The 17,918-nt window shown below is 34.5% G+C and overlaps 1 protein-coding gene across 1 annotated transcript; it reads left to right on the plus strand.

Annotated features, from left to right (window-relative positions):
• The first annotated feature begins 1,877 nt into the window (after window positions 1–1,877).
• On the plus strand, window positions 1,878–6,094 carry LOC107927470 (uncharacterized). The gene is made up of 7 exons (XM_016858534.2): window positions 1,878–3,348; window positions 3,447–3,547; window positions 3,652–4,443; window positions 4,570–5,134; window positions 5,248–5,389; window positions 5,478–5,571; window positions 5,660–6,094. The coding sequence occupies exons 1-7, from the start codon at window positions 2,182–2,184 to the stop codon at window positions 5,766–5,768; spliced, it is 2,970 nt and encodes a 989-aa protein (XP_016714023.2). The 5' UTR covers window positions 1,878–2,181; the 3' UTR covers window positions 5,769–6,094.
• The last annotated feature ends 11,824 nt before the right edge of the window (window positions 6,095–17,918 follow it).

The raw sequence follows: 17,918 nt of genomic DNA on the forward strand, positions 1-17,918 counted from the left end.
AAATGAAATGATGCAAAAATGAATAAATATTTTAGGAGTTGAAAGAAAGCATCTCCGAATTTGAATTTTTGAAATGAACAGGAGATTATTAATAAGAGAAGAGAGATTACGGAAGCATGAAGGATAACGATGAAGTTACAACATACGAAGCCAATGCGAGCTTGGATGACTTATTATGCTGATAATGGAAAGAGCAGATGGAACTTAATTTCTAAATCTCAAAATTCAAACCATTGAAAATTAATGCTTTTGTTGATGGTGTAGGGTATTTGGTGGTATTATGTTAACAGGTAGGATCATCGGAAAGGATGGGTTCATGAACATGGTCATAGTTTGTCGTTGTCCTCATTCAAATGTTAATGATTCCACTATTGAAATCTTCATTTTGTAAATAAATAAATAAACATGTGTTTTGGACTAATTATAAAATGGTCCCTAACTTTAGTCAAAAGTAAAAGAAAAATGTCATGTTAGAATTCGTTAATGGATCAGCGAATTTTTTTAACGACACAAACCATTTCGAGCAATTATCTTAATTAGAGTGACTAAATTGATTAAAAAAATTAGAATGGTCAAAATAAGAATGATGCTATTTTAGATTACCTCTAACACCTTGGTATACCTCAACTAGGATTTCCATTTCACTCTAAGAATTGATACCTTTCAATAAAAAGATATAATCTTTACAACACTGTTCTTTTTTTTTTTTATTAATGCTTAGATAGAACTTTTCCCCTAGCTTTTATGGTTAATTTACAACCCTTCTTAATTTTTATGGCTAAACTAAAGTCCACCAAATTTATAATCGGTGATAAAGAATAATTAAACAACAAAACCTCTTAGAAGACATGTTTGCAATGTAAAGTTTTCAAATAAATGAAATGAGAGTGATAAAATATTTTATAACGTGAACATTGAGACTATGTATAAGAGAAAAATGAGAAATACAAAATTTGAAGCTTTTCTCTTGACTTTGATGCTTGGATATGTGTTTCTTATGTCTTCATGTGTTCTTAACTCTATTTATACCTTTTAATTGATTTTTGGATGTTTAGAGTCGCGAGAGGAAGTTTGGAGTTGTCGCAGCATTCAATTCATACATAATTGCAATTTGTAGGCACCATGTTCCAATACATGTCTTTATGTGCTGATGCATCTTTTACAAATATAGTCGTTGGAGGGCAAACATATCGGAACAGAAGATCATGTGCCCATACCTCCAGGTTATGTTTCAATACAATTCTTCAAGAAAGTTTAAGGAATATAATGGCTTCATTGTTGCGATACAACTCCAGGACATGTACCAATACAACCCAAGATGTACGGATACATCTAGGTATGTTTCCCTTATTTCAACAGTATTGTTTACTGACTTAGTTGTGCCGATACAAATGAGTCAATGTATCAATACATTGCTTTAGACTTAGCTAAAAATATTTAAGAATATTTTTTAAATAAATAAATATAATAATTTGAGTATTTTTTTAAATAATAATAATTTATTTTAAATATAAGGTTTTTTAAAAAAAAATTAACATTTTTCAATATTATAATGGAATGTTTGATTTAACTATATTATTTTTGTTTTACTGTTTTTTAAATATTAACTTTTATTAGTTGTTGTGTACCCAAAAATTAAAAAAAAAAGATATTAGTAGAGAAACCCACATTTAGCTGAATCAGAATAAGAAATATGATTTAACGTTGAACCAAAAAAGAAGAGAAAATAGAAAATGGCGAAGGTTAGGCAAGCATGGTTTTCTCGCATCCACCCAAAATATATCCAATCCGGGTTGGTGGCCTAGGAAATTTGGGCTGTGTCTGGTTAGAGGTTCAAAAATTGGCAAATATAGTATACATTTAAGACCAGGAGTCAATACCAATGGTTCCCATGCAGATTCGACTTGCCCTACGTAACAATATTAACAATTCAAACTCACTCCGTGGTTTTCGTCTAACAATTTCAAATTCCTTGTCCTTCTCCACCTCTTCTTGTCTCTAATTTTACTCTCTTAATTGGAGCAAGACAGAGTCTGTGATCCCCATTTCCAAATTCCGATGACCTTTCTCAAGTTCCAGAATTCTAGAGTCCTCATTGATTTATGTTCCTTTGCATTGGCCTAATTGGCCTCGGCCATGGCCATATACCTTCCACTTTAATCAACTCCGTGTTTTGTGAATATGGCATCTTCCCAGCTGGAAATTGTTCCCTCTTCGCCTTTTGGTTGTGTCCTAAGGGATCACAACCGTAAAGAACGATGCAGGGACAGCAATGTGAGCAGCGTGCAAACTGTGTTCGACAAGAATTTCAATGACTTGGTTCGAGATCATATCAATGGCTGTATCTCTCTCTCTTCCCCCAAAAGTCCACAAAATCATAATAATGTCGCTTCTTGGGTCACCGCTGAACAAGGCAATGCCAATGCCAATCCCAACGCCAACGCCAACCGTCATAACGTGCCATCATTCTCAAACAAGAACCACCACAACAAGAAAAACGGGGACCCTTCTGCTTCACCAATCAACCCAAAGCAATCCCCGGTTCTTGATCGGTGGGTGACTAGGCAGTCGCAAGATCTGGCGGTATCCACCATTGACAAACAGGTAAATGAAGCTGCAGAACAAGTGTTGGCTCCTTCACATTCAAACCCCGTATCACCACCACCGCCACCGCCACCGGTGGCATCAAGTTCTACCACAAAAAATGCCCAAACTCGATCGGAGAATGCTTCGGTCACTCATAATCTTGCCGCTTCTTCCCTTGTTCAAATATGGGAGGCTAGGCTAAATCGATCCAACAGCATAAATTCATACCAGAATCAAAGCATGGATTCCAACACTAGCAGGACAAGTTCTGGTGTAAGCTCTAACGAGAATAATGCCTCCCCTATGGAAGAATCTTCAACAAGTGAACCATTTGAGGAAAAAATGGAGAACAGAACAAACAATGTAGATTCCTTAATAGAGTTGGAGTCATTTTCAGATAGAACCGCGGCAGGTGAAGCAGCTTCTTCTTCTTCTTCTGCGTGTAGCAAGACTTTTGACGCTGGGGAGATTGAAAGAGTGAGAATTGTGGATATCATTAAGAAATTGAAAAATTGCAGGGAAGATGCGGATGATCATGAGCATACAGGCTCCCACTCGCAGTGTAAAGAGCCAAAGCATTGTTCAAAACCAAATGAATCATTGCGGAGGTGTTTCTCACTGGTCATAAACTCACCCCTAATAAGAGGGCGACAAGCATTCCAAGATTTTCTCATACGGATAGAGCGAGATAAGAAAAGAGAGTTGGAATCACTTGTGAAACGCCAGGCTGTTTCCAAATTCCCACAGCGTGGCCGTGTTCAGGTGTGTTTTCTTTTCAGAATCTTCCTTCTTTTGTTTCTTCATTCATTCCAACTCATCATGTTTTTGTTATTGTTTGCTTTATGCTTCCATTCTTATAGTCAATGCTACGGCTTAAAAGCCTACAACGCTGCCTGACTATTCAAGATAAATGTCGTCCACAACTGAATCGCTCTCAAGGGTCTACCATTATGCATCTCAGGTACCACTAATGCCAATCTTTGTCATCCATCTAAAGTCTTACTTTCAGCCTCTAAATGCACGTGCCTAGTTTCATCAAGACGTCTTAAATTTAACTAATTCCAGGGAGAAGTTTAGCACCGGTGCTGAGCAAGGCATGACAGCCCAGAATGTTTCAGCTACTCCAAGATACATCTGTAAGGACAAAAGCTCCACTTGCAAACCTCCGCAGAGGGAAGATACTCATTGCCAAAAGGGGCAACAGAGTTCATCGCCGCTTGATAGTTTGACAACCAACAAATATGAAGATATTAAAGAACAGGCCAAGCCACCTTCAGATGCCGTGCAACAGAAAACAAGCCTGGAAGCAAAATCCCCTGAATCACCAAAAATTTCTAAGGAAACGAAGCCATTGGAGGCTCCATCGGAGAATGAGGTGGCAAAAAAAGAAGAGTTGAGCAGCCAACAACAACTCATCCTTGGCTCACAAGAAACTGCAGAAACAGTAACCCAAAATGAGGTTGCAAAAGCAGAGCAAGAAAAGGACCAGCATCAACTTATTCTTGACTCGCAAGAAAACATGGAAACAACAACAACAACATCCGTGGTTAGTAGCATAGAGAATGAGATAGTTGAAGAAGAGGACATTGGTGATCAGCAGCATATCTGCGTAGACCCTCAGTCTCAGGATATTGTAGACAATACATCAACATCCTGCATTAATGACGGGAATGAGAATGAGGTAACAGAAGAAGAGGAGGATCATTACCAACAATATTTTGATGAAACTGATGATTATGATTGGTTTAGCAATATATCTCGACCTAGAAGTTATTGGGAAGGCTTAAGGCAAGCATGGTACGATGAAGTGCTTAACGCTACCTCAAATAATGAGGAGATTCGTCAGCTACTAGAAAGGTATATGATATTTTACTGTTTATCTATCACTATCAAACTGAATTGGGAACATGCTTGTCTGACCTCTCTTTTTCTTGCAAGATGTAAAAAACTCATCATAATACATAATTTCCAATTTACTTGCAGGGGAAGAGTTTCAACTTTGCTTGGCAGTGATTTCCGAGATACAATGGACCGATTAATGACTTCTCGTGTACAGATCCAAGCGGATGGGGCAGAAAGTCAACAAGAAGTGGATGATAAGGAAGGAATTATATGCAGGGGAAGAGTTTCAACTTTATTTGACAGTGATTTCCTAGAGAAAATGAACCGATTAATGACTTCTCGTGTACAAATGCAAGCTGATGTTGCTGAAAGTCAACAAGAAGTTGAGGATAAGGAAGGAATGGTCCAACGAGTGTCTTACGAAGAAGAAGAAGAAGAAGAAGAAGAATACGACGATGAAGAAGAAAGGAGCTTAAGCAGCCGTCAATGTCAAGAAGTCAATAACTACTTCAACAATTCCTCACCATCTATACAAATGCCTTCACCATCAGCTATGATGACGAGGTCATGGAGTTTTCAGGATGATAACGAAACCAGTAACGACGAGCGGGGTGCATCTTTATTTTCACCTCCACCCCAACCATCTCAAGCTGAAGGTTACCAGGATGCTAGACAGTCCGCTTCTTCGATAAACCGCCCTTCGCTCGTGAGTTGGTTTGGATATTTCATTTATGTTGGTTTCATACGTGAAAAGTAATTGCGTCAGTGATATGTCATTGTTTTTGCATTGCTATATATACATTCATACATATGATGCAGGAAATGGAACTCATATGTGATTTAAGAGGGCATATCGAGCAACTTCACAGCGAGATTAGTGAACTAAGAAAATCAGTTATGACATGCATGGACATGCAGATGAAATGGCAACACTACTCCCTTAATCGAGAAGTTCATTCGGGTGAGACTTGACTGCTTGGTAATTATTTGTTTTATACAAGAATGCAACTTACATGGATAGCTTAGATTAAAAAATTATATTGATACAGTTGAAGGGGAAGGGAAGAATTCAGCAGATAGGACGCCTTGGAAGCGTAGTTGTTGTATTTGCTATGAAATGCAGGTGGACTCACTTTTGTACAGGTAAATAAGTAAATACATTTGTAACTACAAAGAGGCATGCATTTCATTTATTCAAAAATAAATTTCTTATTGGATATGGAATGGTCAGATGCGGGCACATGTGCACCTGTCTGAAATGCGGGAATGAATTACAATGGAGGAGTGGAAAGTGCCCAATATGCCGAGCTCCAATACTGGATGTTGTGCCTGCCAAGTGATGACGCATCGCATCGAGTTCTTGCTCCAGAGGACCGTACGTCGTCTGCATTAATTCTTACTTAACACTAATTCAAATTAATGCAGCACATTAATTAATTACCATTTTCATTTTCTTGTAATAATTTAATTTTTGAAGTTTAATCATATATCTCAATGGTTTTGTCTTTTGTATAGTTTTTCTATGTAATCACTAGATACATGTATCATGTGTACTATATACCCTATATTTGGAATGCACATATGTCGTGTATTGGTCCTGTCTCTTGTATTCACTACTCTTTATCCAATTTCTCCAATTAATTACTTATACAACAAGTCATAATAATCAGAAATTTTTACAATATTTTAAAAATTAAATTGATAATTGAATCGCTTTAATTATTTTATTTTTATTTTTAAGATTCAATCAATCATTTAATAATAAACAAATAAAAAGAGATAAAATTAGAAGCACAATAAAACATTCTAAAAAAGAAATAAAAAATCAGAAATAGGTAATAACATAAACTTTTAAAAATAAGTATAATAACTAAATCATTATATTGTGAAACTAAAGACGATGCTCATGTGGTCACAATTGTCAATCTAAGAAACTTCTTTGGAAGAATTTGAGGGACAAAAAGATAACTACGCAATACAAAACAAAATCTCAATTCAACTTTAGTGAAATTGACCAACATTAAATCAATTGATTTTTATCAAAAACTGTCAATTTAACTGACACGTGCTGCATCACATAGATTTTATTGAATTTAATGATTTTTTTAAATCCATTCACTTATAATATTATAATATAGTCTCCTTGTTAGGATTTGAAAATTGATAGTCTAAGTGATTAATAGGATCTGGACCTCCGATCTGAAAGAAGAATGTTTTTTACAGGCACGAACAGTTAAGGACCTTGCGGGAATGCAAGATGTTCGCAAAGATAGCTTGTGCAGGAAGTTCACCGGTGAGCTCACGTAAGCCTCGCTCGTGACTGGCAAGTACGAGGTTCACTGAGAGAGTCAGTCCCAAGATCAGAAAGGACCACGTGCTCCACAAGCAAGCGTCCAATAAGCCAAATGAGGCCTAGAGAATATCAACACTAGGGACAGAGAATGTCAGTACCCTCGGCCTAAAGGCCAAGACAAAACAGTGAGACCTATTGTGAGTTGTAATAATAGCATAAGGAATGTGTATAAATACCTCATATGTTTCCCTTAATACAACAGTAGAAAATATTACTTACAATCAGAAAATATAAAAAAAAAGAAAAAAATACAGTAACTCTTTATACATAGAAAACTAAAAAACTACTAGTCAATCTAAATTTGCAAGAAAATAAATGAGTAAACAATGGAGGCCTTTTTTTCATTTTTCCTTTTCATAATTTGATACAAACTCGCTCAATTTTCTAAAGATAACACTGGTCAAGTTAAAATGTCAAAGGAGTTGAATTGATCCAAAATTGAACAGATAAAGAATGATGTTAACAGTATTAATTAACAAAATTGACTGAAGATACGAGAACATTGAGTAACGTTGAAAATTTGTACTGATTGTAAATAAAATATTAACAGCTAGTAATAATGATTAATTTTTTCATCGCGAGTATTCTCTAAAAAGATAAATAATTGACCATAAAATATATTACATTCTTATGAATAGAAATCGAACTTCCAATCACATAATTAAATAATACACTCTAGAGTTAAAATGTCTGCATGAAATTAAAAATAAAATAAAATAATCCCTTTTTCTCTCAATGAAATATGAAATAAATAGAAATGTGAATTATAGAATTGAAAGCTATTTACCATGTCTCATGCTAGAAACTCAAATTAAACAAGACTTCAAAAATTAGTAATCTGTGGTCACAAACTTAATAAAAATGAACCCAAAAAATAAGAAAAGAAAGAAAATCCACAGTACAGGAGGTAGAAAATGGCGGTGTATTTTTATAGGGAGGCGGTGGAGATGGAGTAAAGGAAAGCGAAAAAGAAGAGGGAATGAAAAGAAATAAAGATTCGTGTTGTGCTAATTTTAAAAAAAATGTTTAATAATTCATTGTAATTTTTCTATAATTGTTTTATATTATTAATATTTTTAAAAAATAACAACTTTTAAAAAATTAAAATTTATTGTAATTTTAATTTTTAATAATTTATATATTTTTTGTATTTTTTATATTTTTCAAGCAGAAGAGTAAAAAAAAAACAAAGTAGGAAATAAAAAAACCAACAAGCCTTCAGTATGCAACATTATCATGGCATGCCACGTGTCAACATGTCAACATTTTCATTTGCCACATTAGCATCAAATGGGTTAACAAATATTTTAATTAATGGATGAGTTAGATCGAATTCGGAGCGTTACAGTGGTCACCAGTGCAGCCGACTCAATTAATCATTTAATGATTACAAATTAAAGCAAATTTTTAAAAACATATAATATGTTGTGAAATAATAAAGAAAGAATAAACTAAAATGTGATAGAAGAAAGAGTGTAGAGAGAATATAGAAGAGAGAGTGTATCTTCTTTTTTATATATATTTTTCATGAGTACATGAGCCTCATATATATAGGGGTTAAAAGTAACTCTCTAATTATTATAGAGCATGTAAAGGGTCATGACCTTTTATCTCCTATATTAATGGGGTATAGGAAAAATCTCATAACTTATGGGGTATAGGAAGAGTTTTATAACTTATGGGGTTGATAATGACATCCACATAAATATTTCATAACACTCCCCCTTGGATGTTCATTATCTAATTATGCCTCATTAAAACCTTACTAAGAAAAACCCAGTAGAACAAAAACTTAGTGAAGGAAAAAGAGTACATAATTATACGCTTGATATGCTGCCTCATTAAAAACCTTACCTGAAAAACCCAGTGGGATAAAACCAAGGTTAAGGGAAAAAGAGTACAGCGCGTATTAACTCCCCCTAATGGCTACATCACTTGAGATCTCAAAGGTGACGAATTCCAATGTAGTAAACAAGCTTCTGAAACACTGATGTAGGAAGCGCCTTAGTGAATAAATCTTCTAAATTCTCACTTGAACTGATCTGCTTAACTTTTATCTCCTTAATCTTCTGGAGGTCATGAGTGAAGAAGAATTTTGGTGCAATGTGTTTTGTTCTGTCACCTTTGATGTATCGACTATCGAGCTGATTAATGCATGCTGTGTTGTCTTCAAACAAGACAGTTGTAACTTCCTTTCCAGATGATAAACCACAATTATTCCTTATATGCTGGATCATAGATCTTAGCCATACACATTCACGACTTGCTTCATAGATTGCTAAGATTTCTGCATGATTAGACGAGGTTGCTGCAATTGTTTGCTTCATTGAGCGCTAAGAGATTGCAGTACCTCCATATGTAAAAACATATCCAGTTTGTGATTTTCAATTATGAGAGTCTGACATAAATCCTGCATCTGCAAAACCAATCAACTCTGTCTTGGATTTATTAAGGAAAAATAGACCCATATTCTTTGTGCCTTGGAGATAACAAAATATCTGTTTTACTCCAATCCAATGTCTCCGAGTTGGGCATGAGCTAAATCTTGCTAGCAAATTTTCAGAAAAAGATATATCAGGTCGGGTATGGCTAGCAAGATACATTAATGCCCCAATTGCACTGAGGTATGACACTTCAGGACCAAGAAAATCTTCATTATCTTCCCGAGTACGGAAAGGGTCTTTACTTGGATCAAGTGATCTTACAACCATCGGGGTAGTTATTGGATGTGCCTTATCCATATAAAATCTCTTTAGCACCTTTTCAATATATGTTGATTGATGCACAATGATTCCTTCTTTTAGGTGCTCAATTTGTAACCCCAAACAAAATTTCGTTCTTCCAAGGTCTTTCATTTCAAATTCTTTCTTCAAGCACTCAACAGTCTTTTAGATCTCTTCAGGAGTTCCAATAATATTCAAATCATCAACATATACTGCAATAATTACATATCCAGATCTAAACTTCTTAATGAAAATGCATGGGCAAATTGGATCATTCTTGTATCCTTCTTTCAACAAATACTCGCTTAGGCGATTATACCACATGCGTCCGGATTGTTTCAATCCATAAAGGGATTTGTACAATTTGATCAAATAATGTTCTCTAGAACCTGAACTCACTACTTCAGGCAGTTTAAATCCTTCAGGGAGTTTCATATAAATGTTAGTATCCAGTGGGTCATACAAATAAGTTGTTACTACACCTATTAGGCGTAAATCAAGCCCTTCTCTTATAGCCAGACTTATCAAAAATCTAAATGTAGTTGCATCCACAACAGGAGAATATGTCTCCTCATAATCAATTCCAGGTTTTTGTGAGAATCCTTGTGCAACTAAACGTGCTTTATACCTTACAATTTCACTCTTTTCATTTCTTTTACGCACAAAAACCCATTTGTATCCCACTGGTTTCACACTTGTAGGTATACGGACTACAGGTCCAAACACTTCTCTTTTCACTAGCGATTTCAATTCATTTTCAATTACTTCTTTCCATTTTGGCCAATCATCTCTTTGTTTACATTCCTCAATCGATTTTGGTTCATAATCCTCTTTATTATTTATAACATCTAGTGCTACATTGCATGCAAAAATATCATCGACGTCGATTTGATTTCGGTTCCATTTTATACCGGACATGACATAATCAATAGAGATCTCTTCATTGTCAGGTACCTGATTTTCTTCTGAAACTATTCTTCCAGTCATGTCTATAGTCTCTTCAGGAGATCCCGGTATAATCATTTTTTCTTTGATTTTGCCATCATTAATCTTTGCTCCTTTCTTTTTTCGAGGATTCTTATCTTTGGAACCAATTGGTCTACCACGCTTCAGGCGTGTATTAGACTTAGTAGCAACTAGATTTTGTCCTTTTGGGACATCAAGTTTTATTGGAGCATTCACAGCTGGTATATGTGACTTAGTCACTTTCTTTGGGTTAGAAAATGCGTCTGGCAATTTGAACTTCTAAATCACATTGCTTAGTTCGAGGATCAAGATGAGCTAATGACAACTCTTTCCAACTAATTTTCTTATCCAACTGTTTGATTTCTCCCCCTAATGTTGGAAAAATTGACTCGTCAAAATGACAATCTACAAAACGAGCCGTAAATAGATTCCCTGTAGATGGTTCTAGATATTTAATTTTGGATAGGGATTCAAATCCAACATATATACCCAACCTTCTTTGAGGTCCCATCTTAGTTCTATGTGGTGGAGCAATTGGAACATATACGACACATCCAAATGTTCTTAGATGGGAAATATTTGGTTCCTGACCATGAACTATTTGTAAGGGGGAAACTTTATGATAACTTGTTGGCCTGATACGATTAATGCAGCTGCATGTAAAATTGCATGCCCCCAAGCAGTGATTGGGAGTTTTGACTTCATAAGTAATGGTCTTGCTATCAATTGAAGTCGTTTTATTAAAGATTCTGCTAGACCATTTTGTGTGTGAACATAAGCTACAGGATGTTCAACACTTATTCCAATGGACATGCAATAGTTATTAAAAGACTGAGAAGTAAATTCACCAGCATTATCAAGACGGATGGTCTAAATAGGAAAATCTGGAAAATGGGATCGTAATCGAATCAATTGAGCAAGTAATCTCGCAAACGCCAGGTTGCGAGTTGATAACAAAGATACATGAGACCATCTACTCGATGCATCGATTAAAACCATAAAGTACCTAAATGGTCCACATTGGGGATGTATAGGCCCACATATATCCCCTTGAATTCGCTCAAGAAAAGTAAGTGGTTCGTTATTTATCTTAGCTGGTGATGGTCAGATTATTAATTTCCCCAGTGAACATGCAGCACATGTAATGTTTTGAAGAATCTGCTGGCTCTTCAATGAATGTCCACATGAATTTTCAATTATTTTCCCATCATTATTGAACCGGGATGGCCTAATCGGCCATGCCAAAGAACAAAGTCATTAGTAAACTTCTAGTTTACTATAGCATGTGTTTCTATAGAACTGATCTTTGTGTAGTACAAACCAGTAAAGAATGCAGGCAATTTCTCAACAATTTGTTTATTGTCTTGAGCAATACTCGTAATTTGAAGGAATTCACAATTTCCTTCGTTTAAAGTCTCAATATGATATCTATTTTGGCGAATATCTTTAAAACTCAATAAATTTCTTTGAGACTTAGGGGAGTATAATGCATTAATAATTTCAATTTTTGTTCCCATTGGTAATAAAATAATTGCTCTTCCGGAGCCTTCTATAATAGTTGTACTACCAGATATGGTGCTCACACTTTCTTCTTTCATTATTAAATGAGAAAAATATCTCTTGTCTTTCAATATGATGTGAGTAGTTGCACTGTCTGCTAGACATATATTTTCACCATTCATAGCTGATTGCCTTTGCGAGATAATGTTCTTCAAAGAAACAAAATAACCATAAAATGTCACACATAATGGTGAAAACAGGTATTCAAAGTTCAAATTACTAAAAGGTCTATAAAACAAAATTATTACATAAAACATAGCACTAGTAAAGGTCATAACATCATTATTAAAGTTGCTAAATGAAACATAGAATAGTAGAGGTTTATTTTATTATTTATCGAAATTTGTGGCCTTAATAATTTCCTTCAGGGGTAGAAAGAAAATCAGCCACTTCTAAGTGGGTTGCATTGCCATAATCAAAATCACCTTCGCCATCTTTATACACAAGATTGGTTTCTACTTCTTTCCCTTCTATATTATGGACTGCTGATAAAGATCAACTAGATGCTTTTGTGTGCGACACACACGAGACCAATATCGTTTTCCTCCACAACGATAACATACATTAGTCACATTTTCACCTTTTTCTTTCTCTTCCCTGTTACTATTTTTCCGATCCCACTTCTGGTAGGAATGTGAATTTTTAAAACGACCACCTCGACCATATCTATATCTATGTCCGCGGCTATGCCCTCGTCCATGACCACGGCCACGCACACTACTATTTGCATGGTGTGTTTCTTTTAATTTTTGCCCATTGTGTAAACTCACATTCGCTTCAGGGAATAGAGCAAAGCCAGTTGGGCGTAATTCATGGTTTTTCATTAGCAGCTCGTTGTTTTGCTCCGCCACTAGGAGACAAGAAATTAACTCAGAATATTTTTGGAAGCATTTTTTACGATATTGTGTCTGCAGGACAACATTATTTGCATGGAAAGTTGAGTATGTTTTTTCTAACATTTCTGTATTAGTAATCTTCTCTCCACATAAATTCAATTGTGAAGTGATTCTGAACATGGCTGAGTTATAATCACTAACAGACTTAAAGTCTTGCAATCTTAAATTCAGCCACTCATAACGAGCTTTAGGCAAAATCACAGTTTTCTGGTGGTCATATCTTTCCTTTAGATTAGCACAAAGAATTTGAGGGTCCTTAACAGTCAAATATTCGGTCTTTAGACCTTCATGGAGGTGATGGCGAAGGAAAATCATGGTCTTGGTCTTATCTTGTGTACTTTCTTCATTTCCCTCCTTAATAGTCTCACCAAGACCCTTTGCATCTAAGTGAATTTCAGCATCTAATACCCATGATAAATAGTTATTTCTAGTGATGTCCAGAGCCACAAATTCAAGTTTTGTAAGATTTGACATTATAAAACTATAAGACAAAATATACAAGTCAATAATGTAAAATAAAGCATGTTAACATGCAAATGAAATAACACATATGCAAATGAAATAGATCAACTTGTTACCCTTACTTCACCTAAGCGTCCTTCGGAAATCTTTAAGGAAAAATTTGTTGGCCTTGATTTCTTGTATTAGAGACTCGTGCTGATAACGTGTTGTGAAATAATAAAGAAAGAATAAACTAAAATGTGATAGAAGAAAGAGTGTAGAGAGAATATAGAAGAGAGAGTGTATCTTCTTTTTTTATATGTTTTTTCATGAGTACATGAGCCCCATATATATAGGGTAAGTTAGACCATATTAAAGTCTCATAACTTATGGGGTATAGGAAGAGATTTATAACTTATGGGGTTGATAATGACATCCACATAAATATTTCACAACATAATACAAATAATAAAACATTTAACAAAACTTAATAAAATTATCAAATAAATTCCGAATAAAAATCAAAACACCCAAATCAACCAATTAGTAAATTATTAGTACATGTCAAACTATACTATTTCAAGGGGTCCTTACAAAACAATGATTGTGGAGACTCTTTGATAATGTTATTGATTGACTATAAACTCACAAACTATCACTAATCTGTGCGTGGAATTAAAAACCCGAGCGTTGAATTTTTTGGACTTCTGAGTAAATTTTTGGGGTATACATACCCTTTCTTTTATGTTGATATGTATATATGTCTCATTCAGCACACAAAGGCCCATGACTATGTGCAATAATTGTTGGAATCCTATTATAGCAAAAAAATTAAAATAAAATTGAAACGAGCATCAAAATAAAGGCAACGAAAAAGAAAACATACAACGAATCGGATTCCACCAAAGATCAGTTTGAATGATTTTATCATGTCGTCATTCATGAAATACAATAAAAGAATTTATATCTTGGACAAGGGTATTCGCCATCCTCGTTCAATGCTTTCTTTGTTTGCATACGAACATAAGGCTCAGTTGTCGAAAACCTACAATTATCCAAAAGTTTGACCTCTAACAGTAATCCACACTAGGAATTTAGAAAACCTTCATAAGGTCAAGATCCACTTTTCCAAGATAGTGCTAGCTATCTGATTACGCAAATCCTCACCATTTTCAGTCTCAATTTCACTTCCAATAAGAAAACTAGAAGCAAAAATTCAAGGAATAATCTTTGTTCTATTTTTTATTTATCCATGAAAAATACATACCAAAAAAAAAATACCAGAGATGTGTGGCTAAGTTAGAATATTTAGGATAGGGTTTTAATCAACTTTTAATTAATTACACTTTATCCCTTTGAACTTTGTTGAACTATTCAATTTAGTTCTTTCTCGTTTTGATTTCCAAATTCCATTCTCGTGTGTGACCCATTAGGCTTCCAATTATGTTGGCAACAAATGTAATTTATTTCAATCAAGAAATAATTATATTTGTAGATCATGAGTCAGATCTAGCAGCCTATCATGATCCCTAATTATTGGAAGAGTTAAAATATCTTTTTTTACAAAGCCTTTCAGTGTTTAGTATCTATGTGTAATTCGATCCTTCCATCTTGTATCCAAATAAGCCAAAAATCATGGCGCGATGTCTATCTTTACATATCCTTTTTAGTTTTTCAACTCATTCTATTAACCCTAATTAGTTGTCTTGGCCAAGGACTTACAATTAATACCAGTCAAGAGTATATATGAAATGTCCCCTCATACATGATATGAATCCTCATATCTCATATCACTTTCAATCTCTCCATGTGTCTCTCCAATGACCATCACACGCTTATTTGGACATTCTGAACCAATATGTCCAACACCAAGGCACTTGAAACACTTTATGTCACGACTGCTCTTAGATTGGGCTTTGGATTCCCTAACATTTTCCTTGCCTTTGGTAGACTCCGTTTGTGATTTACTAGAATCGCCAATTTTCTTTTTTGGTCTAATCTACTTCGTTTCCACACCTGACGATGCATGTGCAGCATTGGGCGTCTTGCAAGTATTTGGCCTTTAAACTTTAGGTTTGGTTGCACCACATTCCTATTGCCTTTCTACCTTGATCACATTTTCCAAAAACACATAAAGTTGTAGTTTAAGAACATCAACTATTTCTTTACTTAATCTAACAATGAACCTAGCAATGGTTTGTTCTCAAGGTTCTTGCAGTTTACACTGCATCAACGTCTCAAACTCATTAACATAATCCTCTACACACATACCTCATTATCTCAAGCTTTCCAATTTGATGTATAACTCTTACCTATATAATATGTAGGAACAAATCTTCATTGTATAAGTCTTTTAATGAGTCTCCAACTTCTAATCTCCTCTTCACCTACCCTTTAATGTTGGGCCTTCAAGTTTTCTCACCAAAAATTGGCATAATCTGTGAAGTCAAGGGCAACAAGTTGGCATTTTCTAGTTTTCGAGTAGTCTTCATACTCAAAATCTTCTCCATTCATTACACCCATTCTAAGTACTCCTTAAAGAGCTAGTTCCTTTGAATTAGGGAATCTTCAACTTTAAATTTGACTTCTATTGTTGTATCTTTTGTCGTGGCTATTCAACTTCCACTACATCCTCTACACCATCCAAACTACCATCATCCTCATTTTCGTCACCATCACAATCATCCTTCCTTAGTGCTTATGCTTAAGTGGTGGTTGGATTGCCATTCTTTCGAATGCTTGAGTTAATCGCCTGAGTTACATCATCATTTCTTCTTACCTTCTTTATAAACCAATGATTTTAGCTTGCTCCATGGAAATTCCTCTCACATTAGTTGGTGGTAAATTATTTTCCATGGGTTTAACTCGGGGAAATACAGTACAACCTAAAGCTCTGATACCAATATGATGAGCCCATGTATCAAGAAATACTGACAGAAATTATTAAAGACAATTACAACTAAAAACAAAGGAAAATGAAAAAAAAACTTAGCAACCTTGGTTGATAAGAAAAATCTGCCACAAATAAGAACTAGGTTGATTTACCACATTTTAAAAAAAGAAAGAAGGTAGAGTAATAAGAATCAAGTTTACTCACCACTAAACAAAGAAAGTTGCTTAGAAAAGAGTGGATAAGAATAAGAATAAACTAATTCTAAATTTTAGAACATTCAACATCCTGTTTCACTATTATGAATGGGTATTTATAGGAACTTGGGACATGCCCCCAAGCATAGGCTAAATACATGCATTAATAATTAATGTTCAAGTATAAGTATCTAAGTTCATGCATCTAACCCTACATACATTCATTCATGCACTCACTTCCCCATTCATGCATGTTATGTATTTAATGAAAGCATAAACTCAAAAGTAAACTAGAAATTTTCCAAGCTCTTGCACAGTAAAAGTGAAACGAACTTGGGCTTGTCTTCTTTGGGCTTAAATTCATTTTCTTTGAGCTTCTGTAATTGGGCTGAATATTCTTACATGAATAATACAATTTCAACTTATATTTGTTTGGCCTTAGCACGAGCTATTGGCCCAAAATTACTCATTTGAGCTTGGACAACTACATTTACTCTTTGATTCTCATCATGAAGGGATTTATATACAAGATAGGACAAACATATAGTCTACAAGCAAAACTTTGAAGGTGTGAGAATACTTGTGATTAGCAAAGGGCTTGGGCATTTAACAATTAATTGTGGAGTTGGATGCTAGGTTGGTAATCGACTTTATCAAAAAGACATATGGTGATTCCCATCCATTGAGTGATTTGGTGAATGATTGTCGGAGCTTGATCAACAAAAAGTCAAGTAATAGATGTTAGACAAATTTTTAGAGAAGGTAACAAATGCGTAAACTATCTTGCTAATTTGGCGTGGGATAGCAATGTCGAATTGGAGTTGTCGGACTTACTTTTTTTTTTAGCCTTGTCATGTTACTATAGACAAATGCTTGTGTTAAAAAAGAAATTAGATTTTTTTTCTCTTATGTACGATATAACTAATTGTAATTAAAATATAAAAAATGGTTGAAATTTTCAATGTTGTGATCTATTCTTTTAACCATTAATAATATTATGTGAATAAAAGTATAGTTTATTTCTTCAAAAAACATTCATAATGAGGAAAGTATTCATTACTGTTGAGAATAAATATTTTTTTTGGTGAATTACAATAATAAGGCAAAGTCTAAACGACTAACACGATTAGAATCTAGGCCACACACACCTGAGACGGTGAACACACTTAATCATTATGCTACAACATGAGGTTGATTAAGGATAAATACTTTAATAATAAACCAATAAAATAATATCATATAAAATTTTCTTTAAAAGTGAAAAGAAATTCAAGAAAAGTTTAATGCAAAGAGTAAGGAGTGGGGGTGGTATTTGTTTATTAATATAATTAATTAAATCATGGAACATTAGAAACTTGGACTACAAGGTTTTGTTTAAAACTAGGTTTTAATTGCTGGCTCAATTTTTTATTATAAGTTATTTATGTTATGTTATATATAAAGTTATATATGTTTGACACCGCC

The sequence above is a fragment of the Gossypium hirsutum genome, chromosome A12 (genome assembly GCF_007990345.1).
Source record: "Gossypium hirsutum isolate 1008001.06 chromosome A12, Gossypium_hirsutum_v2.1, whole genome shotgun sequence".
Taxonomy (NCBI): domain Eukaryota; kingdom Viridiplantae; phylum Streptophyta; class Magnoliopsida; order Malvales; family Malvaceae; genus Gossypium; species Gossypium hirsutum.